This window comes from Gambusia affinis, linkage group LG07, assembly GCF_019740435.1.
Source record: "Gambusia affinis linkage group LG07, SWU_Gaff_1.0, whole genome shotgun sequence".
Classification (NCBI taxonomy): Eukaryota; Metazoa; Chordata; class Actinopteri; order Cyprinodontiformes; family Poeciliidae; genus Gambusia; species Gambusia affinis.
The window spans coordinates 14,513,919-14,541,874 of record NC_057874.1 but is presented as its reverse complement, the minus strand read 5'-3'; the positions used below and the strand labels follow the sequence as shown (position 1 = coordinate 14,541,874).

Here is a 27,956-nt window from a genome sequence, read left to right as displayed (position 1 = left end):
CTCACACATATTAGGAACAGTAGTTGACCCCCCCCTCTTATAGGCACTCGCCTCGGGGCCAAACTCCGTGGCTCTTAGAAGTGAACTCAGCCCACGGCCTGTGTGAAACAGAGGGTGGCCAGTGTCTCTCAGCCTGTGGATGACACACAGCAGACTTCTCACACAGAACTGAGGCGGGGACTTCATGCAATAAAACGTACAGTAACTCCTCACAACAAGAGTAAAACAAGGCTGAAGTGAAGAGTAGCGAGTACTAAACAACAACAAACAACATCACAGACATTGTCACAAATACAAAGCCTGTCAAATTGGGTATTTTGCGTAACCTCAAAATAAATGTAATCAAATTCTAAGAATGGAATTTTTCCAACTGTACTGTGTGAGAATATGCAACTGTAGTAAAAAGATGGACATGTTTGAAAGCTTTATGCTTTATGAGGGAACCATGTAAATTTTAAATGCAGTTGGAAATGTTTCAGTCTCGTGTTAAAGCCTCTCTTCTGATATTTTTGCCAAACTGACCAAGAGACAAAAACTCTACCATTGTGTTTTAATAAAACTTTGAGTCAGAATGGTTGATATTATAAGGTCAACCAGAATTGACTCCTATACTTATCTTACATTGATAAAATATGTAAAGTCAAATCTTTAATAATTTGAGACAATTATTTAGTGGGCAAAGAAAACCTGTGTTAAGAGTTTTTTTTCTTTGCACAAACCCTCAAGACATGCCTAATGACACCAACTATAACTCCTAAAGATACATATAAATGGAGGTCAAAATAAATAAATATATAAGAAATGAAGAAAAAGAAATGAAAAACACATGTAGTTCACATTTTTTATTCAGATTTATACATATATACCTTAATACAACTTCCAGGACAGTAAACAAAATGTAAACAAAATGACGTTATGATGAATTATACAGTTTAAAAACAAAAAAGGAAAAAAAACTCAAGTGGGCAAAAAACAAAAGCAAAAAACAAACAAACAAAAAAACACGTTCAGATTCATTCAGAGCAGAAGCAGCCAGCCCTCTGAGTCCAACTTTTATAGTATAATCACATAATAAACTCATCAAAGACATTTTTAAAGAAAGCACTAATAATACTGAACATGGGCATTACAGAACTAAGCTTGTTCTATTCCAGTTTCTATCTAATAGACTTTATACAGGGAGTTTATATATCAGGAAGAGGAATCCTTCAGGATAACCTGGATTTCTAGATTGTGTTCTCCATCACTAGATCAAGTAAGAAGCGTCTTTGTCACAAGGTTTGAATATAAAACCATACAAATCATAATTTCAGTAAAAGATATTGAGGCAAGACATACATTTTCCCCTATTGTCTTTATTGTACTTTAATTAAAAATTGTATAATATTGTTTATTTTTACACTGTAAAACACAGATCTACCACTGATAGGCAAGTTTTATAAGGCCTTCCTAATAGGTAGTTTGTAGCACCTTATCTACACGTTAGGTGCAACTCCTGGTACACTACTAACCTAACCCGTAATAGGACTCATAATTTGAATGTCTCTTACATACAGTACCTTGCAAAAGTTTTCATACCCACATTTTTTTCATACTGCAAACACAAACGTCAATGTATTTGATTAGATTCTGTACGACAGAACATGAAATAGAGCAAAACTGAATTGAAATGAACATAATCCAAGGTAAGAACCTTGTTTTTAAGTTTACCTATTATTTTTGTTTTAATTGTGTTTATTATTTTTCTTTAATACTGATATCAGGATGTTAGAATTATGCCTATTGATATCCTAAAGCCTAAAACCTAAGGTCATTTGTTAACTGTACATTCATTTCCATAATTGGCTCTGTTTAACTCCTTATTCCTTCTTTGTTTTGCCTCCTGTTTTTTTATGTTATTCACCCTATTTTGTAACATTAATTATGGGGTTAGTTGTCCTGGGTTTCCTACTTAGTTTGTATACGTACGTGACATGACTGCACACACAGCGGAAATACTGCTGGTCTGGTGAACAGTTCCCTATGTGAAGTACCATAATTATAATTCGCTCTTGGAATGGTTTGTAAATATATCTAACATGGCTAACACTTCTGTACATTTCACCTTTCGGCATGATTTGATCCACACAAATCATCCTAAAAATCCCGCTGTTTCCAGGTCACTCCAGGCTTTCAAATGAGTTTCAGGGCATACACATCCAGTTTGATTCACCATTTCAAGCATTACTTAAACTCCTTGGATTATATGAAAATAAAACAGCAAATGCATTGCTGCTATGATGCAATCAAGTTGAATACAACAATAGAGTATCTTTATCAGTGTGAGATTTCAGCCCATAAAATAGGTCCTTATCAAACACATTAGTGTCGCACATTAGCCCTTCTATGTACAAGTAATTAAAAACCTGAAGACTAAAGTCCCGAAGGAGCAAAGGCAAAGGATTTCTCAAACAGTACTAAACCAGAGGGGGAAAAAAAGATTTCTATCAAGTCTCTTTAAAATGCACAACTGATCTAAGTGCAATCTTAAGAGGTATTGGTTTGAAAAGAAGGCAGGCGCTACAGCGCATGACTGTGCACGGCTTTTATCAAAACTGTACTATTCATGCTGTAAGCGTATGGATCTAACTTAGCATAATTTCATAGGATTTTCAGTGGAGGAATTAAATTAGACGCAGAGGTAAGTCTGCTTTACAGAGAGCCCAGCTAAAAACTGATAACGCAGAAATGTGATTTTTTTTTTTTTTTCCCCCCTTTACATTAGATGAAAAATGCAAATATCTTAACTAAAATCTACCAAACAAGGATTAATGGAGATTTGGTAAAGGCAAGAAACCTACTTGGAAATTCAGGCTTTAAGCTGATCCAAGACCATTTAAGGCCATTTCACATGAAAGAAATGATAGAAAAATTAAATGTATTAGAAAGCACATGAGCTGGGATCCACTGAAAAAAAGTCCTTCGATAAGAAATGGAAAAGTAAACAAAGTTTGAAATGTTAAGTGGGGAGAGATCTTTGCATAAGAATGCCCTCCATTCACAAAAGAATAGACAAACATGTTCATTGCTGATTATATCAACAATTTTTTCATTGATGTCCATTTATGAAGATTCCCATTTAGTTCCCATATTTAGCCTGACCTAGGATGCTTCCCCTGTAATTAAGCCAGGTAAGGAAAGCAGCACATTACCATCAGAGATTTGTGTGTCATATTGCAACAAGTCAAGATTTCAGCGCCCTGTTCAACAAGAACAAAAAAACACCAGAGGATGTGACATCTCCCTTTTAACAGGTTTTCCAGAAAGGCCACAGCAACCAATCAAGACTTTACCCTTGCCAAGGACAGGAGGACCGGCTGTGTTTCTACTGAGATCTGAGCGACCAGTTCCCCATTATTCCATTGCTCTTATCTGCAGAAACACTAAAATCCGGTTAAATGGAGCCATTTCCTCATTTGCCTTTAGAGGTCACTTTTCATGCTTGAAGAACTCCAGTAATTCAAAAGGCGCTGGGGGTTTCATTGTAATAATAGCTAGTTCAGAGAAGCTACAGAGGCTCAGTCTGCACTCACAAAACAGTGCTGAAATTGTCTCTGCCCTGCACAGCCAACTGAGTGAGAATGAATCAATAGCTCAGACAAAGCAAGGAGGCCGTGTGATCAATAAAGGAAATAATTAGGTCACATATTTTTGCTTTATAAACCCTGTAGAATGAGTAGGACAGAGCTAGTTACACCCGCTGATAGATTTTCAATCCCGATGCTCAGGGAACACCGAGCGAGTGTAGCGCTGCTTCTGATCTTAGTTGCTCCCGGGCCTCGCTATGTCTTGCATAGCAGACGTCTACTTTGCCCCGTCCGGCAGTGGCTGGATGCCTCAGGATGAGAAGCAAAGACTGCAGCATTCCATACAGATCTCTAAACAGTCTGCAGACTCACAACAGGCATCAATGATGCCACAGTCCATGTCACAGGGCAGGTCACAGTCACCGCACTCCTCCGATGCACAGCAGCAGCAGAAACACGTATCATCACCCGCGCAGGAGCCACAGGTGGCACAGTCCAGCACAATGTTGCAGAGGGTCAGGAACTCGCAGAAGAGGCAGGCCAGGATACAGTGAACACAGCAGTCTGCATGGAAAGGGACAAGATGAACGTCTTTATTGGTCTTCCTATGTCTTACGTTATGCAATCATTTCATGTTTTAGGCCTATTTGCAAAAATTCTGCTAACACAAGAAAAGTAAAAAAAAAAATAAAATCTCTAACCTAAATACATTTTTAGGTTAAAGATTTTTTAGTCCTTCCTTAGGGGATGGTTTCTTTGATGGCTTCCCATAATGTTGCATGTAGTTCTGCAGAACCTACAGAACAGATTACTTTCCCAAAGTTAGATGTTACTTTCCTCAACTGTCCATGTACTTTTTAGAGATACTTTCATTTTCCATGCAAAACGAAAGACACTTGTTGCCTTCCCAAGTATTTTCCCAGAATTTGTATATTACTTTCCTAAAATTGTTATCAAACATACTGTTTAATTTGGCCAAACAGACCTTAAGGGACTTTCTGGAAACCTGCATTTTAATTCCTAGAATTCTCAGAATTGTCAAATTCACCAACGTTTATTACTGTGGATGTTATTACAAAGGAGAGGAGAACTGAAATAAATGATATTAATGTAGCATGAGATCTCAGTACTCCTAAAATTAGCTCTAATGTTTGATTTTTCTGCCTGTACTTTCTTCTCACTGTCCTCAAACTCTCATTTGAGGACAGTAAGAAATGATAATTCTTCATCTGTTTCTCACCATCCTGTGCGTCTGTGGGAATCTGGGAGCTGTTACTCTTTGAACTGCTCTTGCTCCTCTTACTGCCCTGGGATGTGATGGAGGGGTTTGAGTGCAGTTTCTTGGTGTGTTTGGGTCCTGCAGAAGATGACGATGAGGTGGAGGAGCCTCCTCTCGGCAGAGAGCCCAGCTTGGGATGTCTGTGAGAGCCACCATTCCTGACGGGGTTGGACTGAAGGCTGGGCAGGTGTGCTGTGTGCATGTGATGTGGACAGTGCGTCTGAGTGGGGTGCGTGTGTTCATGGCTTTTGACTCCGTTGCGTAGCAGGCTGCCAGGCTGCGACCGACAAGGTTGGGTGTGATGGATGGGTGTGGATCTTGCTGCTGGTTGAGCTGTGGGTCAACAAAAGCACAAACATTTAGACCAAGAAAGATAATTAGACACTAGTTCGTATTAGCGGTGTAGTCTTAAAACTTTATTTACTCAAAATTCTATAAGTATAAACATATGTAGAAAAAAGAAAGTCCCCACATTGTGCAATTTTGCAGCTTTCTCCAATGCAGGGAAAACTTTAGAAAACTTGGTTAATTTAGCATCACCAAGGAGGCAAACATCTCTGAGCAAAAACTAGATCAGCTATGCCCATGGAACTGATACCTATATGTTAGTCTTTTGCATAGCCAAAAAATAGCAACGGCAGAGTCCAATGTCAGTATATTGTGTATAATTACCAGTATATCAACAAAAAAGTACCTGATATGAATCTAAACATGTCAATCTTTGGTCAATGCACAGTTCATTCTACCTCCCTGTGCCACAGAGTGCTGCTTTTTAAAGAAACCAGGCAGAAAAGAGAGAAAATAAAGAACATTTGATAATCACTTGGAGACAGTTAACCCGCGAAGGCATGCTTTGATTGGCTGCTGGTTGTGGTCATACAACAATCTAGTGTTATTTAAGATTCTTTCATTCAGCATTTTCTAACTTTGCTCCAGATGTCTGGCACGCTGTAGGGCCAGTGTGTGTGTGCGTGTGTGTGTGCAGTTGGAAAGCTAGAAGAAGCAACCATTCTTCTCTCTGCAAAGTGTGTCAAAAGTCAATACCTGGTGATCTCTAATGTTATGTCTATTTGTGCTCTTTTCTTCTCAGTTATATATTCTTCCTCCTATGTGTGTTCATCTTTCCACCTTTTATTTTCCTCCTTAGTCTCTTGCGTAGTTGTCAAGCATTCCCAGCTTGCCAAAAAAACAAATTGCAAAACAATGAGAGTTGCTGTGAGCATTTTATTCTATTCTTCTTTTTTGTGAAGTATTTCCAGTGGAATTTTTCATGTTTCTGAGCTTGTGATGTTTGAAATGGTATCTGTATGGGAGTGGAGTATAAGCCAGGCAGGCAGACAGAAAGAGACAGAATGAAAGAGAGAGAGAGAGAGAGAGGGGGACGCCAAGTCCGGATTGTCTCCACACAGAGATTGAGGTTAAACCCACTCACATACGATATATGCATGCAAGAACACGTGTGAACACACACTGCACACGCACACACTGAAAGGAGGGGAGAAAAAAAATACACAAGGTCCCTTTGTTCGCAAGAGAGAAAATGAAGGAGAAAAATGGCTCGAGAAAAAGGGAGAAAAACCTGAAGGCTGTTGCTTCTTGCGCATTTTTGGGATCAGGATGATTCATGGGTGTGACTCATAAACACAATGATTCAGCAATGTGAGCCAGTTAAAAATAGCAGCAAGTAAAAAGCCAAGTGAGTGTGGCGTTAACATGTTGAGGTCGGGCAACCACAATATTTTTCTGATAGCTGAGTGTTTGCCAGGAACACGGTGATAAGAGTTGATGAGGGTCTTGCAGCCTTCAGGACAACAGCTTTATGTACATGTCTGCAGATATTTTGAGCTACGAAGCGAGTGTGAGTGAGTCACTATCTTTTAAAGGCTACACTGCCATCTTCACACCCTCCATCTCCAACTGCTTTTCCTGCTTCTCCGATACCCTGTACTTACACACTTCCCTCCCCGGATCAGAGAATAGCTCTTTCTCTCCTTAGCTGAAATGAGTCATGACTGTCTCTGTCTGTCTTTATCTAGTTGTCTCTTCCACAGTTTGTCTGTGTTGGCAGGAGAGCCTAACTACAGACATGAGCTCTGAACCATGACAATTAGACAAAGAAAAAAAAAGTATTTTCTGCCAGCTATTAATTCTGAACAGATTTTGTATGCCAACTATAATACTGTGTGGATTTCTCACAATTGTTTCTTAACATGAAAAAATATGTAGATGCAAGGTCTTGACAGAATTTGCCTCACAGAAAATGTTTCCCAACATTTATGCAACATTTCAAAACCATTTCAAATGTTTCTGAACTGCCTGTAATTTGTCCCACATTTCTTTCTACTGGATTTTACAGGGCTTCTGCTACAGAGTTTAACGGTTTCACTCAGCACTGATAAGCTCTGAAACTAAGTCAATAGGGCTGAGTTTTAATTCAGTATTGCTTTGAAAAAACAATTTCTCTCACCTTTGGCTGTTATCCAGTGGCTTACAGTGTACATTAGACTTATTTTGTTTTTCCTTACTACTAAGATCAGTAGTTCTTACCCTTATGTCACTTAAACATGGTCTGAAAACAACAATATTATTGATTATCGCAATAACTTCTCTCACAATTTATCGTCCAGCAAAATTTGTTAGGCTAGTGAAGGGTGAACAACAGGCTTATGCTCTCTTAGCAACCTGTTACCTAGCAACAGATGGATTACCATCGATAATATTTCCAGTATGTAGAGCTGTATAAGGTTAGTCCAATGCTTTATGAATCAGAATATTGTGAAAAGACATAAACGGCAGAGATCCGACATTAAATTGTGTGGTGCCAACAGCAAAGGATCAGCAACTTGGTCAGCCTTGACTGATGATTGGTTAGTTGGAAACTCAAAAGTCCTATCTTTTTTAATTTAAAACAGAATGTACCATATTAAGCACTAACATCGACACTTAATATAAAGAATTATATTTTAGTCATTCTGTTTAGAATAAATGTAATTTAGCTCTACTAACATAGTCACTGTTGTCATTTAGCAACTAAGTTATACTGATATATAATAATGTAATTATAATAACAGAAATAATAATATATAAAACGTAATTAGGTATGCTACTCCACTAAAAATGACAGCTGGCTTTTCTACTGTTGATATGTCTGGTAAAACACAGCTGTGTACTGATCATCTGTCTCGTTTCATCATCTGACAGACATAGTTCAGCATTTTTGCGCTTGAAATAATGTGGTACATGACGCAGAAAACAATCTGAAACAAATCAGTTTTTTCTTTTGTGGTTTTCACTTGGGGAAAAAAAAAAATCAAAATTAATAAATAGGTGGCCTCATCCACTTTTTGATTTATTTGGCTCATTTGTTTTAGCTGCGCTTGATAAACGAAGGAGAACTCTGTGCAAATCCTGAAAGAAAAGGCCTTAAATTTGAATAAAAACATATGAAGGAGCAACTGAATGCCCAGGAGCTCTAATGACTATCAGCCAGCCACTTCTTCCAAACAGGGCCCTGAAGACATTACTGCCTAAAAAGGTAGACTTTCCAACATGAGTCTGTGTCTTGTTGCTTGGCAACCAACGTGAAAGGAGTTTAAACATGACAGATGGCAAATTTAGAAGAAGAAAGCCAGAGAAAAAGGAGGTGAATTAGTCAGTTTTACAGAAACAGGAAACAGTGAACAAACAGTCTCTGTGTTTGACTATAATCAAAAGCAACATCACAGTCCTGCTAGACATCCTCAAAACAACAACTAGCAGAGCGCTCCGCTTTGATGATGAAGATAATAACAAACAGCTCCTCTCAGCGTGTGCCCTGATTTCCTGAAGAATCAAAATACCATAATTTAAGTTCTCACGCTCTGAAAATATGCTGTAAAAAAACAAAAAACAAACTCAAACTAAAAATATTACACCATAAATGCTACTGTGATCCTGTCAGTAATTAATTGCATGTGTCTCACTGCTCCCAGTCATGGTTGTGAGCAGTTAAACATCTGTGAACATGAGTTTCCTGCTGCGTCGGTGACGTCAAAGACAACACCGTGCTCATGACATCACCTGGCCAAAGAGTTTTACTGTGTGTTCAAGCCAGCCCCATATGTTAGTAAACCGCTCTGCACATTGTTCTCAGACAGCTTGCCACGCACTTGGAGCCAGACACACGCCATCGCCACTAGTTCTGTGCATCCACGGTCTGCAGACACCCCCAACAACCCACACACAGGCTTTTGCGGATATCAGCAGGCCGTGATCTCACAGCAAGCCTGAGTCACAAGTTTTTTTAAAACTTTTATAACATCCACACACTCATTGCAAGGCCAAATTATTGTACAAACATTACTGATTTATTGCTTGACAATGACATAGTCCACATTTAACGTGCTCTCACAGAACACCCGAGTCACAGTACGCAGACAAAACAAAGCAAAAATAACAGGGACGTCGAGGAGATAGATGTGCACTTTTACTGTCTGTAGAAGTGCAGAGCTGGTGGAGACAAACTTGAATGAGGAATTGGAACAGCTGTAAAGAGATGGAGGTGGACTAAATACAAGTCACACTTGCATAACTTACCTTCCACTTCAAAATTATCAAATTTCTTCCAAAATCAAAACAAAATAAGACAAAATGTGTGGATGTAAAATGAAAACATTTGGGAAAAAGTTTAAGGGCTGCAAAAAGCTGCACAACACAGGGGGGAAATCTTCAATATGATAGTTGGATAACCTTTCCAGAAGAACATATGGAGTGGGTGGATTTCACTTATTTTACACTGGGAAACAAAATGACGCAGAGAAAAAGCATAAAAAAAATAAAAAAAATCTGGCTTTTAAGTGTTTAGCCAAGAATCTGAAGTGGAGACAAAGCGCAGACAAGACAGGTAGAGGCAGGAGAATCAGAGTAGACATTCACTCATCCACTTAATTCATAGAACGCTGTGTTCACCTACTTATCCATTTATCCACTTCCTGTCTGACATGCTGGTTATTTAGTTAGCACAAACTAGCTATTATGATGTCACCTATAGTTGCCCTTCGATTCAAAGAAAATATCTCAGGCTCCAGCTCTCCAACACATACTCAGATGACAGCTTATACAACCCCTTCCTCGCCCCTAAATTCTTCCTTTCAATCACCACTCACTCACTTAAATCATCTCTCTTCTTCTCTGTGCAAAGAAGCGAGGATGAATTCAGGCCACGGAGGAGGATTTGCATTTTTTCACCATGCTGTAGGGTTAGCGGCTAAGCATGAGAACAACTTTTGTTAGATTTTTGAGGGTGTTATTATTGTGCAGTCTCGTCTTCTAAGGAATTAATGATATAGCAGAACCAGGTAAAGAGTAAGGTTGAGAAGTCTTATTTGAAAATGAAGGCACAAAAAATAAACGCGGTGGAGTAATGGCACAACATGACGTGCATAGCCTTTGGCTCTGGTTCAGAAATCTCACTGTGACTGCACATCAAGGCGAGGAAGACAGTGTCTGTCTCTCTACGACCGAGACGAAACCACAAGACTTGTAATTTGAGAGAGAAACGCCAGTGACGGCGGTTGACGATATAAAGCGTTTAAAAAAAGTTTGGATTTTTGATGCCTCTCGTTAGTGAAGGGAGAAAGGAAGATGTGGCTTTAGGGAGATTTGATGAAGAAGATTGAACATATGTAAAAAACAAACAAAAAAAAAACCCAATATGAGACAAAATAATTATTTCTCTTTAAATGGATTAAAAGTGGAAAATTTGGTTTGGCCAGGATAGACAAAAACTGCTTTACATATGAATAAAAAAGGAGAAACAAAACCTCGGATTCTTTAACAAATGCAATTAAGAAGTTATTCCAGAGCCTGCTGACAGTAAGACTCCCCTCTGGAGCACAGAAAAAAATGGCCAAATACTTTTTTCTCCTTTGAGATCAAACAATGGCCAAACAGCAGGGATGTTCCCAAAGTCAATTTGCCATGAATCAAACTTACAAGTTTGATTCATGGCACCCTAATATTAACCTTAAACTTTCCAACTTTTTCTAATGTTGCAAACCACTGGGTCAGACTGGATTAAGAGTAAACCATTTCATTGCAGCACTGGCTGTTGTTATTATTCTGCTGGAGTCAAAACCTCCAACCCTGGTTTTACAGGTTTTCCTCCAGGATTCTTCCTACTTTTAGCTCCATCCATCTGACAGCAACTGATCTAGAAAGCATGATGCTTTCACAGCATGACGCTGCCACCACCATCTTCACTTGTGACAAATGATGTGTTTATGTGAGGAGTGTCAGTTCTGTGCCACACATAGTGTTTTGTATGAAGGCCAATAACTTTAATTTCTGTCTCATCTGTGCACCTTCTTTTGAATGTTTGCTTCGTTTTCTACATTGTTTGTGAAAAAAGATTCAAAATTGGATTTCTTATGACATTCTTCCTTATGGTTTTCTTCTTGCCACTGTTCTATAAAGGACAGACTTGTGGTCATCACAAAACAGCAGCATTTTATAGACATGGACTATATTTAACACACTGATGCCTTCTGAAAACAATTATGGGAGGTGAGGATACTTTTCAAGACGCTATAATATCAGCTGTATATGCCTGTAGTCAAGAGAAGTATGTGACAGAATAAACAGGAAGCAGAGTGTTGGTTGCTTAATGAATAAGTGTATGAGTTTGCTATTGTTTTTAAAAGTGCCTCCATCTTCCTGCATACACACCATAGCTGCAATTAGAGTTGCTAAATATCCAAGGGCAGGAAGTTTTCAGTGGCCTGTAATCCACTTTGCTTATAAATGAATCCTGAAAAAGCCTCTGTGTGAATAAAGTTCTCAACAGAATGGGAGTAATGGGAGGCAGATCATCAGGACTTTGCTTTTTTTCCCCTTATTTTGTTATCTATAATCTAACTGACCAACGTGTCCAGTGAATCCTAAGTGATTAGTAAAGTCTGGGAAATGCTGACACCTAAACTATGCATTTCCAAAAGAGAAAAGGCAGGAAGAAAGATCATTCAGAAAATAGAGGAAACTGGAAAAGTCAAGAGTTCTGCACATAAACCTCTAAGTTCAGACTTGGGTGGAGATTTGGTCATGTACAAAACATTAACTGTGTGTGTGTGTGTGAATACCTGACCTATTTCTTTGGGGTGTGTGACTGTATCAGTTAAAGGTCAGGATAATATGAATCATCTGAAGAACCATCAGTAATGGGAACTGAACTGATCAGTCTCTCTCTCTCTGACCGTGTCTCAATGGGGGAGTGTGTGTGTGTGTGTGCTGATGAAGTTGCTCAGTTACTCACATGTAATGCTGTCGTTGGGTGTTGTGTTGCAACTATCTCCATCACCATCGCCATCTAATAACCTTTCAGGGGTGCCATTCACCCTCAATATGAGGGGCTCAGTGTAGGTGTAGGCCTCATCTGCAAAAACAAACACACAAACAAGTACATACAATTCAGGATTAAAAAAAGAGGGTAATCTACAAAATATCTATTTTAGATAGAGTGGGTTTGCATTCCTTTTTAGATTCCAAATTTTATTTCGTATTAAACATCCCACAGGAAAGCTATTTCCATCATTTCCCATCTACCAGCACTTAATTAATTAGAAGAGAGTAGTTTTGCTGACTTCAACAAAGGCAGATTTTGTCTGTGTGTTGGTGAGTGCTCTGTCCTAAACCTCCATCTGGAAGCAGTTAAATCCAACCCCTTGTGGCTGTTTAGGGGTCTATGTGAAGGCTTGTGAAATCTGTGTTGATCCGTGTGTGCGTGGGGGTCAGCGTGTGTGTGTGTGTGTCTGTTTGAGTTGGGGACTAAATATATGTTCAAAATGTACACATAAGAGGACATCCATGTGATACACATGCAGTAAATATTACAGGTTGTATGTGTTCAGAGACACCATACAGTCCACTAATGAAGGCAATTTTTTCAAACACACAGAGACAACACAGGGGCCTTCAAAGTGAGACAGGCGCAGGCCTCTGAGAGGTGCAGACTCATTCCTGGGTAAATGGGAGCCAGCTGGGCTTGATAAATACACACAAACCGAGCCACGTCTTGTGCGTGGACTCAACACTTCCCGGCTATGTTTATTTACTCTATCCGCTCTCTCACTTCTCTATCTGTCCTTTCCTGCATGTCCCCTGGCTTTTCCACGTACTCTCAATTTCACATTCCTCTGCACATTTGAATTAATTCAATAGACTAATAGCCACTATTTTGGCAGAGTACATCATCTCTGAAGAGGCTTAGATGTAGACATTTTCAATAGCCCCTGTTCTGAACCTATGAGTTGTCACTATTCCACTTTTAGCCAACAGTCATTTATATTCTGGCTGTTGCCCTTCTCCAGCTTTCTATAGGCATCATAGAAAGATTGCAAGTCCATCACAGAGACGAACAGAACAAACAGCCATGCACACACGGGTGGACTTAAGGGTAATGTAGTGAGAATCAATAAATTATCATGCATGTTTTTGGTCTGTGAGGAAAGAAAAACACATGCTGAAGGAGAACATGCAAACTCTAATGAGTTAAGGCCCCTGACTAAGATTCAAACACAGAATTTTATTGCTGCAAGGCAACCGTGCAAATGACAACTTAAAATAGTACAGTAATGTTGACTTTAGGGCATTTAAAACAGCCCAGTACATAAAAATGTTACAAAACCTGAAGTAAATTTCTATGTTGTGCATTTTGCCCAACATAGAATATTTAATATTTAGTTTCTGCTGAAACTAAATATTAATTACACCAGAGATTATCAGTGTTGCAACACAATCTGAGATCTGTGTGACACAGACTGTGTTGCGAAATAGACCAGACGCAGTCTATTGTCAGTGTCTTGTGCAAACATGACAGGGCGCAAAGACGAGGATAAATCATTACTTGTCAATTCTTCCTATTTATACATACAAGACAGCTGTGCTGGAATCCATGAACTTTAGTTGAGGGAAGTTTCGTTTAATTTGAAAAAGATAAGAGACCAAAAGCTAAACAAAATAAATAGACTTGCAAGGAACAATGGCAGGTTATAGAATGCATAGCTAGATATTGGTTAGGAAAAATTCTAACAAAAAAATGAAAAAGCTTTGACTATAATGAATATGTTCAATGCTGCATATAGTATAAACAACAAAATGCCAGATTTAAAAAAAAATAAAATACTACCACGCTGTTTTTAATTGAAATGTGGTTTTCTTAATTGTGTCAGAATTTATTTTACAATACAAGAAAATTGTTTTATAAACAATGACAACAACTTAGTTTGTTCTGAGCACTGTAATGTAATTTTTCCCACAAATTTAGCAGAAACAATAATGTGGTGAGGACAGAGCTTTTGTGTGAGAGAAATTTAACAGAATTATGAGCAAATATTACTCATTTAGTAATGATTTATTAGTCTTTAAAGGGAATGCTAAGATTTGTTTTATTTTTCTAATATATATGAACTTGATGTATTTGCTGTGGCTACAATCCAGTAGCTTCCCATCATCAGCGTGTGAATGTGTCTGTGAATGGAAATGACTGATTTCATTGTAAAGCATCTTTGCAAATCCTTTGAGGATTGAAAAGTGCTATATAGGTCTGATGTAATTTCATTTCATACAAACATTTTGTCATTATGTTGCAGATCTTGTCTCTGACATGTGGACAGTATTTTGTGATAACTTTTGGATGCAAAAGAATAATTCAGATTTTCAAGCAATTAAAAACTTTTTATGTAGATTTGAAAAGAAAAAAGTACAAGTGCTTGTTAGTTGATTTTCTTTTCAGTGCAACAGATGCAATTTTTCTGACTCAGTATCAACACTTTAATACTAAAAGGAGAATGACAAACAAAATTCTTAAAAGTTTTTATAGCAAAGAACAACTAAATATAAAAATGTTCAACTACAATCGTGAAAAAAAATATGCAATTTATTTCTATACCAGGGATTTATTTGCACAGCTCTTTAAATATAAATCTTCATTGTCCTACATTATTGAGAACTACCTTTTATTTTACCCGATCAGATTTCAGCTGCCTGCAAGGCAGTATGATCTAAAAGTGCATGGCTTCTTACTTTAACTAGCCTTTTTTATTGTAAACATTTAAACCACAATTGTTGAGCCTAAGCACTTTACCACGAAAGCTGTGGTGCCATTCAAGTTCCCCTCCAACCAGTTGCGTGCTGGCACCAAAAAACAAACCACCAACTCACTCAACCTCTAGGCCGTTTCTGAGATCTGAAAACGATGAGACAAATCAAAATCAGACGGGAGCAATAGAGAATGGGCTGTGTGTTTATGCTTTAGGATGAACATGTGTGCTTGTTTGTGACTGTGCACTGACGTCTCTTTGATGTGCATCTGCAATACGGTGTATGTACATGTGTCAGGAGCCTTAAAGGGGCGACTCAAAGGAACGGCAATCCTCCACGTAAACAATTAACAATTAAAACAAAGGCATATGTATCCCACAGGGTATTGATTAGTTCAAACACATAGCATACATACTGACACTATTTAGATGAGAAGGCAAACAGTTTGGCATATTCTGTAACAGCTGCAGGGGAGAAAATCCTGCTGCCTCTCAGATAAAATGAGCTTGTTTTTCCGACAACCATTCAGAAGTTTTTCTGTTTGTTTTCTTTCCCAATCCCCTTAAAACTCTTTCTACAGCTTTGAAAATGACCTTACAATGCATTTCCCCCCCCCCCACATTTTGTTTAGTAACACCCACAAATGTCGATGTGTTTCGGAGGGGTTTAATGTCATAGCTCAGCAGAAACACCTTTGGCTGTGAATACATCTGCAAACGTTTTAGAGAACCTTTTAAATAAAGTCCAAAACAGTTTTGCCAATTTTTCACAAAGTCTTTTATATTATAGCATTTTGAATCTAAATGGAAAATGCAAAATCATATCTTGAAAGCTAATATTGAAAATAAAATCTTGTATTTTTAAATCTCTCTATGAATAAAAATTTTATAAGTGTGTAATATATTTCAACCTGGATAGACTCACAGAGAGAAAAATAGCAGTTAGAAGATTTAATAGTACAAAGTTCTTTGCGCCTCGAACCCGGCAGAAGACTTGTGAGCTGAGGATCTCCAAGGGCAGGTGATCGGTTCGGGCGAAGCTCGGTGTAGTCTTCCCCCTGGTTCCGAATACTGGTGGTGGAGCGGAGCCTTGAGATGAAGGAGCACAGAGGGAGCCAGGAAGGTGTCCGTCGGGATAAAGGTGGAGATGGGGAGGAGGGGAGTACCCAAGGTACCTTGAAGGGATCCTTTTGAAGGGATCCGTGAACGACGATTGGCTGGAGCGGCGCGGCGCACCAGCTCTGATTGGCTGCAGAGGAGGCGTGGTGAGTGGATCAGCTGTGTGTTGTCTCCCAGCTTGAATTTTTGCCTAAGCTCTATTTGTGTTAAATCACCTCTAAATAAATGGTTTTAGAACCATCTGCATTTATAACTCCAAATGTTTGTGGTATTTCTGTATTGATGTACAGACTGAAATTTTTGCCCATTCATCTTTCTTTAATAGTTTAAGAATCTATTAACATAAATTTTTAAGTTTTGCCACATGTTAGACTGAGAACTAATTTGGATTTTGGTCTAGACTTTTACTTGGCCCTTCTAACACATGGATAAACTTTGAAACCATGCCATTGCGTTTCTTGTTTTAGGGTTGCTTTCCTGCTGGAATTTCTCCCAAATCATTTAATGCTTTAGGCCAAAGTTTCAATTTTAGTCTAATCACTACTGACTTATATTAACTTTTTTCTGAATCTGCAGGTTGCAGTTATACCATGTTCTTTCCATTTTTAAAGAGCCAAATGAACAGTGGTTCATAAAATGTTCAAAGCCTCATACATTGTTAAGTAGACTAAATGATTCAATCTTCTGACAAACGTCTGAGACTATCACAGACCAGCTGCAGTGAAACTGAAGTTAAATTAGACCCTATTTACTGATTAGGTGGCAGTTAAAAGAGCTGAAGCTGAATGCATTGTACATTTTTTCATTTGTATTTGTAAAAAACATTTGAAAACCAAAATTGAATCCCTTATAGCACAGCACTTCTTTGCGACGATCTATTATGTAAAATCTCAATAAAATACATTGAAATTTGGGGTTATAATGTAAGAAAAAGTGCAAATATTCACAAAGCCTGAATAATCCTGGGGTGCAGATAGAGAGAGGTGTCAACAGGAACCATATATGGACTTTCTTAACGCCTATAAAGAAGAAATTAGGCATACACAAATACACCACAGGTGGTAATTAAGAAAAAAAAAATATTTTGTGATGTGGGACTTTTCAGCTGGATTTATTTAACCACTTTAGACCTGAACACAAAATCTTACATTGCCTGGATCCAGAAGGTGCCTCTGGGTTTTATTTGGGCCGAGTTGCACTTTATTGTATTTTTTACGCACAAGCTAACTCATTAAAAAGAAAAAAAATCTGAATCTAGCCACATCCACTGCTGCTAATTAGGATTCTAATTTGAATATTTTAAGTATTTGAATTATTTATGTGAATTGAAGGTTTAGCACAGATCAACACGAGTTATAAGATAAGATGCCATTCTAACTCTGTGGCCGGCAGTAAACACTGGAACCAAGTTAAACTATGTGCAACTACTAAGATCTTTATCAAGAAAAAAATTATGAAACAAAAGGAACACCCAACTAGAGAAGTGGTGTGGGTTCTCTTACTACCCGTCAGCAAATAATCATGCATACATAGACAAAGAAATGAAAAGAAAAAAGGGTGCAATTCTTAGGCTGCACTCTTGCCAAGAGCAAACAGAAGCATGCACACACATACACACACACTCCCCCACACACACACACACTGAGTGCTGCATTGGAATATGTCCAGAATCAGAGATTACAGCGAGAGAAAGAAGACTTGTAAGCTCATTAAAGACAAAAAACTGTCTGCAGATGAACAGGCTTTAGGGTAATTTAACTGTGTCTTTGTTTCCTCTGGGCCATGAGAAAACACAGCCACTTACATGACAGCTATACACCATGTAAGCACAGTAAAAAATAAGGAGCAATTTGAAGGTGTAATATTAATGCAGTATTATAATAAAGTGTTGGCAAAGACATTAACAGCCAAAATAAATAAATACCAATAAATAAATCAGGGTAAACCAGAATGAATCAATAAATTTAACTTCAAAATGATTTGCACTTGTAATAATTTATCTTCATGTTAGAGTCTGTATCAGATCTTACTCTCAGCAAGAACCTGGATTCTCTGCAGGGTCTCTGAGAGGTCTCTGCAGGGTCTATCGTTCTCCATCCTGCATAATGAGCAGTGCAAAGAAATCCCTAATGCACCCCGGATTAGGGAAGATGTGCACTTGTCAATATGCAGGAAAGACTGAGAATTTCCCGAATCTCTGTGGTAACACCATGGAGCCAGTACATTTGAAGGAGGAACCTGGTAGTAGCAGGGGAGGCACATCCAACAGCATGCAGGCATTGCATATATTGGTGTAATTTGCTCATCAGAGGATCTGAAGGAGGACTGGTCTCATGCCAATCTAGCCACAACCACATTAGACTGGCACCACATCAAGTAACTCATTGTGACGCCTCTGGCACTGTGACTGCAATTCCTATGGCATCCTAGTGCTGCTCTTGCTGCAACAAAAACTCATCATGCTTTACATATCTGCTTAAAGCATGGTGAGGATAAGACAAAATGGAGCAGACTCAGGTTTTATAACACACAACTCATTTACACACAGCTTCAGGGACCAGAGCCTCTGTTCAATGGGCTCACAATGATCAAAAACAACATTTTTTGGTGTATGATTTTGTCCGACTGCTCTCGACTAGAGATGCCCACAGACACCTACATAAGTTTAAAATTACTGTGTAGGATGAAATGATAAAAATACTGATTCTTCTTCCTTCTCTGCCACAATGCTTAAACAGGTGGTTGAGGAACAGAAAATTATAAAAATATTAAAAATACCTTGAGAAAAATTCTGCAGACTGCGTGGAAACCTTTAAATACAGTCATGATATCTGTAATAACAGCAATGTAGAATATCCAGAAAAAGCACAAGGGAGAAACCTGTGTACCAACAACTAAAAGGTCAATAGACTTATGCGTCTTTTCACTCTGAAAACAGGTCTCCAAAATGCCTGTAAAGTTGGATTGTTCTTGGAACGTCTGAAAACAATAGAACACTCTTAATTAGTGTGAATGGAGCCTTCCAGTCTGAGTAGTTTGTGCTTTATTTTCTTACCCTGATCAGGCAGATTTTATGTTTCGTGAATTCAGCTTGTGAGAGGCTAAACAGGGTTGCTTGCAGATTCCTCCTCTTTCCTGCTGTGTGTGCCTAGTCCCCTTCAGTGATCCTAAAACCTCTCATTTCCTGGTGAGATTTCTAATTCTTGAAGTAATGTCTCAATCTACCACTGGCTCTCCTACATACTGGATACACCATTAATAACTCCAAAGGAAGTTGAACCTCAGGCATCTAAATGAGATGCCTGTGGCTTCTTTTCATGTGAAGAGGCAGCAGCCTAATTCTGAGCTCTCCTTCAGTTCCTATCTCACAGGCAACCCGCCCTATTCAAACAACCCACCCTGTAGATTTGTGTGAAGCTCTTAAGTTCAATCTTTCAAGAAAGAGGTTTGCATATCCAGCTTTCCAAATGCAGAATTAAAATCTAACCATATGCAAGAGGAACACTCTTACCACTGCTGCAGACAATGTAATATTGTTGAGATTTATAAAATTCAAAGTAATATTTATTATTACTACTTCAAAGACTACTAAAAAATAAAAGCTGAAATCAGCTTGAAAGCTTGACAATACATGGCAGCCAGCACATAGATGCATAGCTTTAATGTCAAATAATTTGATCATGCTTCTAACTTAGGGGCAGCCAATTTAATCAAGTGGATGCAGAGTCCTTTCTTGGCTGCATCACTTGGCAGATGTAAATTTGAGTGAGAAATAAAAAAATATATACTCTACATTTTTAAACTCTTTTCTAACCATGTGGGATGTTAGCGTAACTGAAAAATACCAGCCAGGAAATCAACAACAGGCATAGACATGAAATCTGATGTTTCAAGATAAGACATTTCTCTTATGTCTGAAGATGTTGTCTGTGCCAATCACAAAGGATAACCATCCCAGACCCCCAGATCTGTGAAAAACATATTTGACTTTTAGCTGAGAACACAAACAGTTTTCACTTTGCTTATCGTTTTAGTCACCCAAGTCTACACTACGAAAGTACGGATGCTGACTACAACTATTATGTCTTTCTTGTATTTCATACCAGAGGGGTTGGATTAAAAGTGTGAAAGTGAAAAAAACAGAGAATTTTCTGTTAGTTTATAGAGATACGCTCACAAGAAAACGAGACTGGACAGTCCACCAAAGCAGCTACAGCAGCAGCAAAACAAGGTTCTGAGCTCTTTATGTTTTGCAAGGTGGTAGAGGAAAATATAGTATGCTCATTTTTGTTGTTCAAATATGCAGTAAAAATTCCTCAAACTCTTCCTGGTTTATTTTGATCTCTGCAGGAAACCAAATTAGACACAAGGCTCAACAAACCTCAGGCACCCAAAAAGGGATGAGTGAGGAAACAGCCACATACACACACTGAAGCAAAGAGCAGAAACATACAAGATGCTGCAAATATATTCAGAAATAGTTCAGAGTTATGTTAAGAATAAAGACGACATATGCTTTAAAAATAATAATTTTAGCTTGGTTGTCAATTTGCCCTTTGCACTAAAGAGTTTATTGAAACTAAACTATTTTTTATGCTTACATACAATGTACCTATAATAGAAACACTTAAATAAATACCTTCTCAACATAGGCATACTGGTTAAATCAGCGGCAGGATAAATTACAAGGGTGGAGAAAGGCTGCTCCAAACCACCCACAATGCAGCTGTGTTATTTGAACATACACTACATGTAGTCACACTCTTACTTCATGTAAACATACAAAAAACCCTTTAAATTGCTCATGGTATATATAGCAGGAGAAAATCTGAAGCATGTCACAATAACATTTATATGTTATACATTTATATGTATATATATATAATCTCAAAAATCTTAACTTTCCAATAATCTATAATATGCATATTAACCTAAAAAGGGTTTCACAAAAAACCCATAACATTCTTCAGTCCCTCCCACAGATGCAAGAAACACCATGGAAAATCAACCACATGCCACTGACATTGATTTGCTTCAGTTAAACATCCCGCAATCCTTTGCTATATCATTATCACTGCCCAAATAAATACCACAAGGCCAACCTCCTCCCCAGTAAAATCACATACAAATAGCAACAAGACGTAAATAAACTATTGATTAATATCAGCTCTGTTTTACTTATGAGACAGATATTGATATATTTAAAAAAAGAGTAATGTCAATCAATATTAATGTTAATGGCAATATATTGTGCAATCATAGTCACAACTAAATAAAATCAGACAAAAAAACCAAACAAAAATAAAACAGCAAACCGTACAATTGCGTACCTCTTTTGGTGGAATCAGCCAGAACAACGGCTCTAGTTTTCCAATTAGGTAACTTGAACAGCTAACCTGTAGCTAGTCCTTTACAATAGGTTTTCTCAACCCCACCCATTTCTGCTCAAGGTTGTCTTTCTTGTTGAATGAGTGCAGAGATTATCTTATTTGATTGCTATGTCCCAAAGTTATGACTTACGGATGTTTCAGAGTATATCATGATAGGAGATGAAGTGCAGCTGATTCACAACGCGTCTTTGTAATGTGAAAGGTCACCTAGTGAAAGTCTAAACTCCTAACTTTCTGACAACAATGCAGATAGCTTATCGTTGATCCAGGGCCAACTTTGTTACACTGGTTTTAGAGTATCAAAATAGTGATCCGAAGGGGTCTTTATTTCTTTGTTTGACCTCCGATGTCTTCAACCCGTGATAATGACCCTAATTAAGTCATAACTCTTATACTGGGAGCTCAAAGCTGTATTCATTAAAATTGTCATTTTTTATATAAATGACATTGTTTGATGAGTAAAAGAGACATAAAAAAGCCATTTAGAAAAAAAGATTGAGACAGAAAGGGAAATAGAGACAGAATGGAGGGATAATTATTGTTCGTAAAAGAGACCAGAGGAGCTTAACATGTGGTGAAAGGCTCCTGTTAAATACACATACTGCCTCATTGTATCTTCCTGCTTAAATGACAGCAACTCTCTCAACAAGCAAGAGAAGCATACACACAACAAAATGTTGGTCCTGGAATAATGAAGTAGCAACCTTTTCTGTCAGGATACTCCTATCTGCAACTTGCATAGTATATTATAAACGCCTGCTTTATGCTAATGCTACTAACTCTGTGTCATAACTCAAACTCATAGCAGAGACAAACTAACAATGGGTGTGAACATAAACATTCACAGACATATCACCTATAAAAACTGGATTTTAAATAAAGACATAACAAATATTTGTGAAACAATGTCCCCAACCCTGTGTGTCAGACCAGTGTCAATTTGTTGCAGCAAAAGCATCTGCTTTTTGATTAGTCTATTTCTTGGACTAACAACATGTCACGCCTAAATATGAAGCCATGAAATGAATCATGGTTTTCTGTAATAGAATATCAAAAATATCAAATATCAAAATAGAATGACTAATCAAAGACTATTAATACTAATAAAACATAAAGTAAATAACCATATAGATTATGCATAAAAACCATAATCTAATTAACTAGTCAAATCTAGTTAATCTAGTTTGGATTGGAATATACAAAAGTTTTGTAAAAACAAATAGGATGTTTAGTTTTCTCAAAAATATTCCTAAATATATCTCATTCTTGTGAAACTACTATTGCTTATCACCCCTTTTTTATATTGTAAGAAGGATTGGTTGAAATGTCAGATTGATACATATGTTTGTTGCCTTGCTCACAGTTTGGTTTTGGGTTGGATGTGGATTGAAGCCAAGTTGAAAGCAGCACCTTGTTGCCTTCAGCAGCAGCTTCACCAATCTTTCCTTCACCTTGATTCACCTACTAACTGTGATCTACACACCCATTGTGGTGATAAAAGAATCTACACTTAACTCTGTCTTTGCTCCCTGAGGAGCACTGACAGGTAAAAATAGCACACAAAAGACAGCATGTTTGGGCACAATCCACATGTTTAATTATTGTAAAGGTCCTGAGGAATTATCATTAACTTTGATACCATACTTATACTCATAGTGGTTAACCACAGTGCTGTGAAACAGAGATGTCAATATGATAAGAAAATATTATCCTCCCTAGTCATGACCAGCTGAAACACAAGATGCCTTTAAAAACAAGCAAAAACAAATATGAAACTCTATAAAATATTTGCAGCAGCTATGAAATATTTTTGTGGCAGGTTCCCATGACAACAAACCACTTAAATCTCTGCACACTACCCTGTCTGTAAACCACACCTATACTAATTACCTCATAAGACCTGCACTCGGATATACACTTAGTGCAGTTGTTTTCTCTGAAAAACTAGATTGAACTTGAACCATAATTGGCCAATCCTGGTTGAGTCATCCAGACGCATAACAGCCCTGAGCTGAGTCCACGTCGTCCTGTTCCCACCCCACCGTGTCACTCATCCCTTAGCATGACAAAACTCACAAAGAGGGAAGGGTTACAGGTTCATTCTCTAACTCCCACGAGCCCCATTGTGGCATTTCAGTGTTCCACTGGGCTGAATTGGTCCTGACCCCACAGATCATCCAAGGAGGTATGTCACCTGAATACACAACTGTTGTGCCTGTCACTGATAATGCCTTAGACCTAATCAATCACCATTATTTCCAGGAAAAACACTGAATTGTTTTTTTTGGGGGTGTTTCTTGTCAGAGAAGCTACCAAAGTGTAGGCTTTGTTTATTTTTACATACAGAAGAAAACAAACTTCCACGTGTATACCCTTTCATAGAGGTGGATAAAAAGATTAACTTTAAATTATGTGGCTGGCTTGTAAAGAAAGCATTATACAAAGAACAAAGCTGCTTCGTGTATCCAACTATACAGAGATAAACTTCCTACCATGATATCCTCCGCAGGCAGCAGCGTCATTATGAGTCACAAACCCAAATACAAGACAATTAAAGAGGGACCTGCCCAATAAACCCTCATGTTTCACCACTTGGTGTTGTTTTTTTTCCCCAGAGATTTTGCTTAGCATGTTCACATCATGTCCATTATCTTCAGAGGAGTAAGAGGCATGAGCTGAGTCTGTGTACAAAAAGCTGATATGTGATTATTTTTATTCTTGAAATAAACAGAATTTTGTTTTCATTATTTTTGTATTCTATTATGTTGCTGACAAAAACAAATTAGAGAAGTTTTTTCTGCTTGCTGTTCTCTTTTTTTTAAAAAACAAAAAAACGCCTAGTCTCTGCTTTCTGTTCCTTTTTAAGCATTCATATTCATGAATGCTTACGAAGGCCTGATTAAACATGCAAGCCCACCTCAGTGCAGAATGACAAGAAAATTATTATTCAAATTTCTATAAAAAATTTAACTCATATCATAAATAGATTCCTTTGATACAGAGTGAAATATTTCAAGTATTTATGTCAGTTAATCTTCAATATTATGGCTCAGAGCTAATAAAATTAATTTTTGGAAAGATAGGATTTTACATGCGACCAGTTAAAAATTTATTTTTAAGACAGAAATAGTATATTATGACAATTGTATGGCATAAAGTCATCAGAAGGATTATAAAACACAAAAAGTCAATAAGCTTCCTGTCCAAAAAGGAAAGTAGAGATGAAAAAACATTGCACAAGAAATAGGAATAACCACAGCAATGAGAGGATGTTTTCAGGACATGGGCAACAACTCATGACACATCAGAAGTGTCTTGTCTGGCTTGCCTGAACTGTTGGGCCAAAATCCTCTTTTTGAGATGAAAGTCTGGTTTGCATTTCAGGCAGGGCGCCTGCTGGTGTCCAGTTTGTTTCCTCAAATCAAAAGTCACCAGAATGTCTACCAAACACTGTTAGGGAACCTAACACTTCACTTTTCTGTCAAGTGTCGCAGAAATGCTGAATTCATCTCTTAGTAGGAATTGGGACCCCCAACACTACCTAAAGTACCTACTTTAATGGCAATGGTATCACAGAGAGTAACAGGTCAGCAAACTCACCTGAAATAAGTTTGCTGAACAAATTAATAGGAAAATGAGACACCAGAGCCAACAATAAAAACAACATAGGGTCCTTTAACCCATCAACAAAGCCACAGACCTCCATGCCACACTGCATTGATACATGAATTTAAGCAAAAGAAACCTTGACCAAAGATTGAGTCCCAATATTGTATAGTAAAGGGATATACTTTGCAGTAGGCAAACATTTCTTTGTTAAAGATAAGTTATTTATTGGTCTTGTGCAGTACTCACATTTTCTGAATTAGTGAATTTTGATTCCCATTAAATCTGTTGTAATGAATTAATAGAAATACATTTTTGAAATATATCACAGTTTCATTTTATAATTACTGACATAGGTTATATTTTCTTTATAATATCCAAATGAATGGACATGCACCTTTAATTGTCGAATTTCCCTGCGATGTCTTATCGCTTACCTTCACCAGGAAAGGGGGGTGGACTTGTAGAGCTGTTCTCACTTTCTGTGTTCCAGTCTGTGCGTGAACTTGGAGCTGGCCGGTCAGGGTTTTCATTATCAGGTTGCTCTACGGAGATGGTAGTGGCACTCCTCTCCTCATCCATGGGCGTGGGCCTGCTGTTCAGGGAGGAGGTGAATGAGCCTGAAGCAACAAGACCGTATGAATAAATGGGTTGACCTGTTTGAATCAAAAATGCAATATCTGAACATGATGTCAGTATGAGTAGTGGCCACTAAGATGGATATGCAATAAGCTCTTTGGAAATAAGTAACCAGCTATAATGTTTTCATCTTCCACCATTTCAGGCAGACACACCATCTCTACCATTCCTTAAGGCAGATATTCTGATGTCTGCTGCAAACTCTCACTGGGCATGTTTTCTTGCCAGGTAATTTCATCAAATTTAATATATTTTTATAACTTTTTTCAGCTAAACTAAACAAATTTTTATTCACGATAATCAAATTGTACCAAATCTATTGAATAAACATTAGCTGGAAGATGGCAGGAATGCACAACCAAAAAGTAACTCTCTGAAATCTTTGAAGGCATAAGGAAACACCAAGGCACTACATGTTCTGACAGTAAATAGTTTTTGGCTGCATATGAGAGGAATTATATAGATATTTCGAAATAGTCTGCAACAATTGAAAAGTAAATCTAGTGTAATAAAACTACTGAACACTGAGACAGACTTGTATATCAAAGCCTTTTTACAAGTATGGTTTGACTTAACTGCAGAACTCTTTCAAGAAAACCCAAGTAGGTTTTCAGTGAATACTATAGTGCTTAAAATACATTTTTCAGTATTACACAAAATTGTAACTATATTACCTCATAAAAATATATATTTTGAAAACACACAAAATACTTCAATTTCTGTTATGAAGTGTTACTACATATACTAAATTTTACAAATAATATAAGGATATCATATGTTTCCCTCCTGCTATGCTGAATAAAAAGTACTAAAGAAATGTCCATTAAAATATGCTAATAAAAATATATTGCAGCTTCATTAAACTTTAACTTTCATTAACTATTGTTAACTTTCACATTAACTTTAATTAATGAGTTTTGTTTACAGTTGTCCAATTTAGGTCTAAATCTAAAAATTTTGGATTTTAAACAGGATTATGACATCTAGTTTATATTATGCAAAAGGATGAGATTATACTAAATAATCCTTTCACTTTCGAGTCCAATAGATAGAAGAAACTCAAATAGCAATTTGTTAGCAGTTAACAAATAAGAGGTGCAACCACTGAAATTAATTGGCCACGCAAAATAGTAAATTAGCAAAACACATAAGTACCCTATCAATTTACCTTGCGGATACATTAAAACAAGAAAACTTTCAGTGTTCCGTTTTACGATACATTTTGCCTACTTCCTCGTAAATGTGTGTTGTTTGCCAGTTTTTGAAGGCTTCGGGCATCCGCTCCAAAATATGAGACAGCTCTAGCTTTCTGCCTCACGTGCAGCCAAGGAACGGGCGCGCGCCCCACCAGTCAAACCAGCTCAGCTGGACAGCTGCTTGCGCGCTCCCGTGGTAACAACGCTGCACTCACTGCCCTAAGAAAAGTTTTGACAATACACAGCGAAGTTCAGGGAACTAAACGCTCAAAAAGAAGACATTCATCAGAGCCACGTTCGCAAATATACGGCCACAAAAAACCACGACAGGCTTGGCCATAAGCTTCTGAAATAGCGATACGTTTGTAAAAGTTTCGGGAAAAAAGAAAAGTCTTCGTACCTTATACGACGTGCCGTGAGAAGTTGCAAGCGCATAATACTATTATATTCGGGAAAATGTAGCCTGCAGGGCCTAGAGTCGCAAAATGTGGCAGATATTTTGTTTACCTTGATTGCATGACTGTGTTCTGATTAAAAGCGAGTGTCTGCATGCTGAGGCCGAACTCAGCTTTAGCTTTTCTTACTTTTATCTTCACAAAAGCACGAGGGGGGAAAACACAGCCTTACCTTCTCACTGTCTGCGACACTTAAGCAACCAAAATTTTTATTTATTGGTCTAATTCATCTCATCTTCTTCGCTGGACCTCGAGCTCCGCTGGAGTCCTCTTTCACTCCAAACTTGGGTCTCTTCGCGGTGTCAAAAACTCTTCTCGGTTCATACAGGTGATATAAGCTCCAAAATACAGAGCATTTTCTTCAGCACAGATAGTCTTCTCTCCGCCTCCAAAGTGCCTCACTTCGGCTCGCCCCGTCCTCCAGCAAACCAGATGTGGCGAAGTTTAACTCCGCAGAAACCTTTGTTTTCAGGTTTGCTCGACCACTGCTGAGAAAGTCCAGTTCCTCCTGGAGAAAATAGCTAAGCTAATTGTAACCTCAAGCTGAGGTGTGTATCTACTTTTCTGTTATTTCGCCCCCCTCACACCCACTGTGTCAGCCTTTGACTTATGCTGCTGCTGTTACTGCTGCTG

General features: G+C 37.9%; 1 protein-coding gene across 2 annotated transcripts; it reads right to left on the bottom strand.

The window, feature by feature from the left end:
- Positions 1 to 827: 827 nt before the first annotated feature.
- mdfi (MyoD family inhibitor) lies at positions 828 to 27,956 on the bottom strand. Of its 2 annotated transcripts, none has more exons than XM_044123050.1 (5): positions 27,496 to 27,956; positions 25,471 to 25,653; positions 12,134 to 12,253; positions 4,807 to 5,178; positions 828 to 4,130 (listed from the first exon to the last, which is right to left on the bottom strand). In XM_044123050.1, the coding sequence occupies exons 2-5, from the start codon at positions 25,613 to 25,615 to the stop codon at positions 3,877 to 3,879; spliced, it is 891 nt and encodes a 296-aa protein (XP_043978985.1). In that variant the 5' UTR covers positions 25,616 to 25,653; positions 27,496 to 27,956; the 3' UTR covers positions 828 to 3,876. The 2 variants fall into 2 exon arrangements, with proteins under 2 accessions (XP_043978985.1, XP_043978986.1); XM_044123051.1 differs by having other exon boundaries at positions 25,471 to 25,628.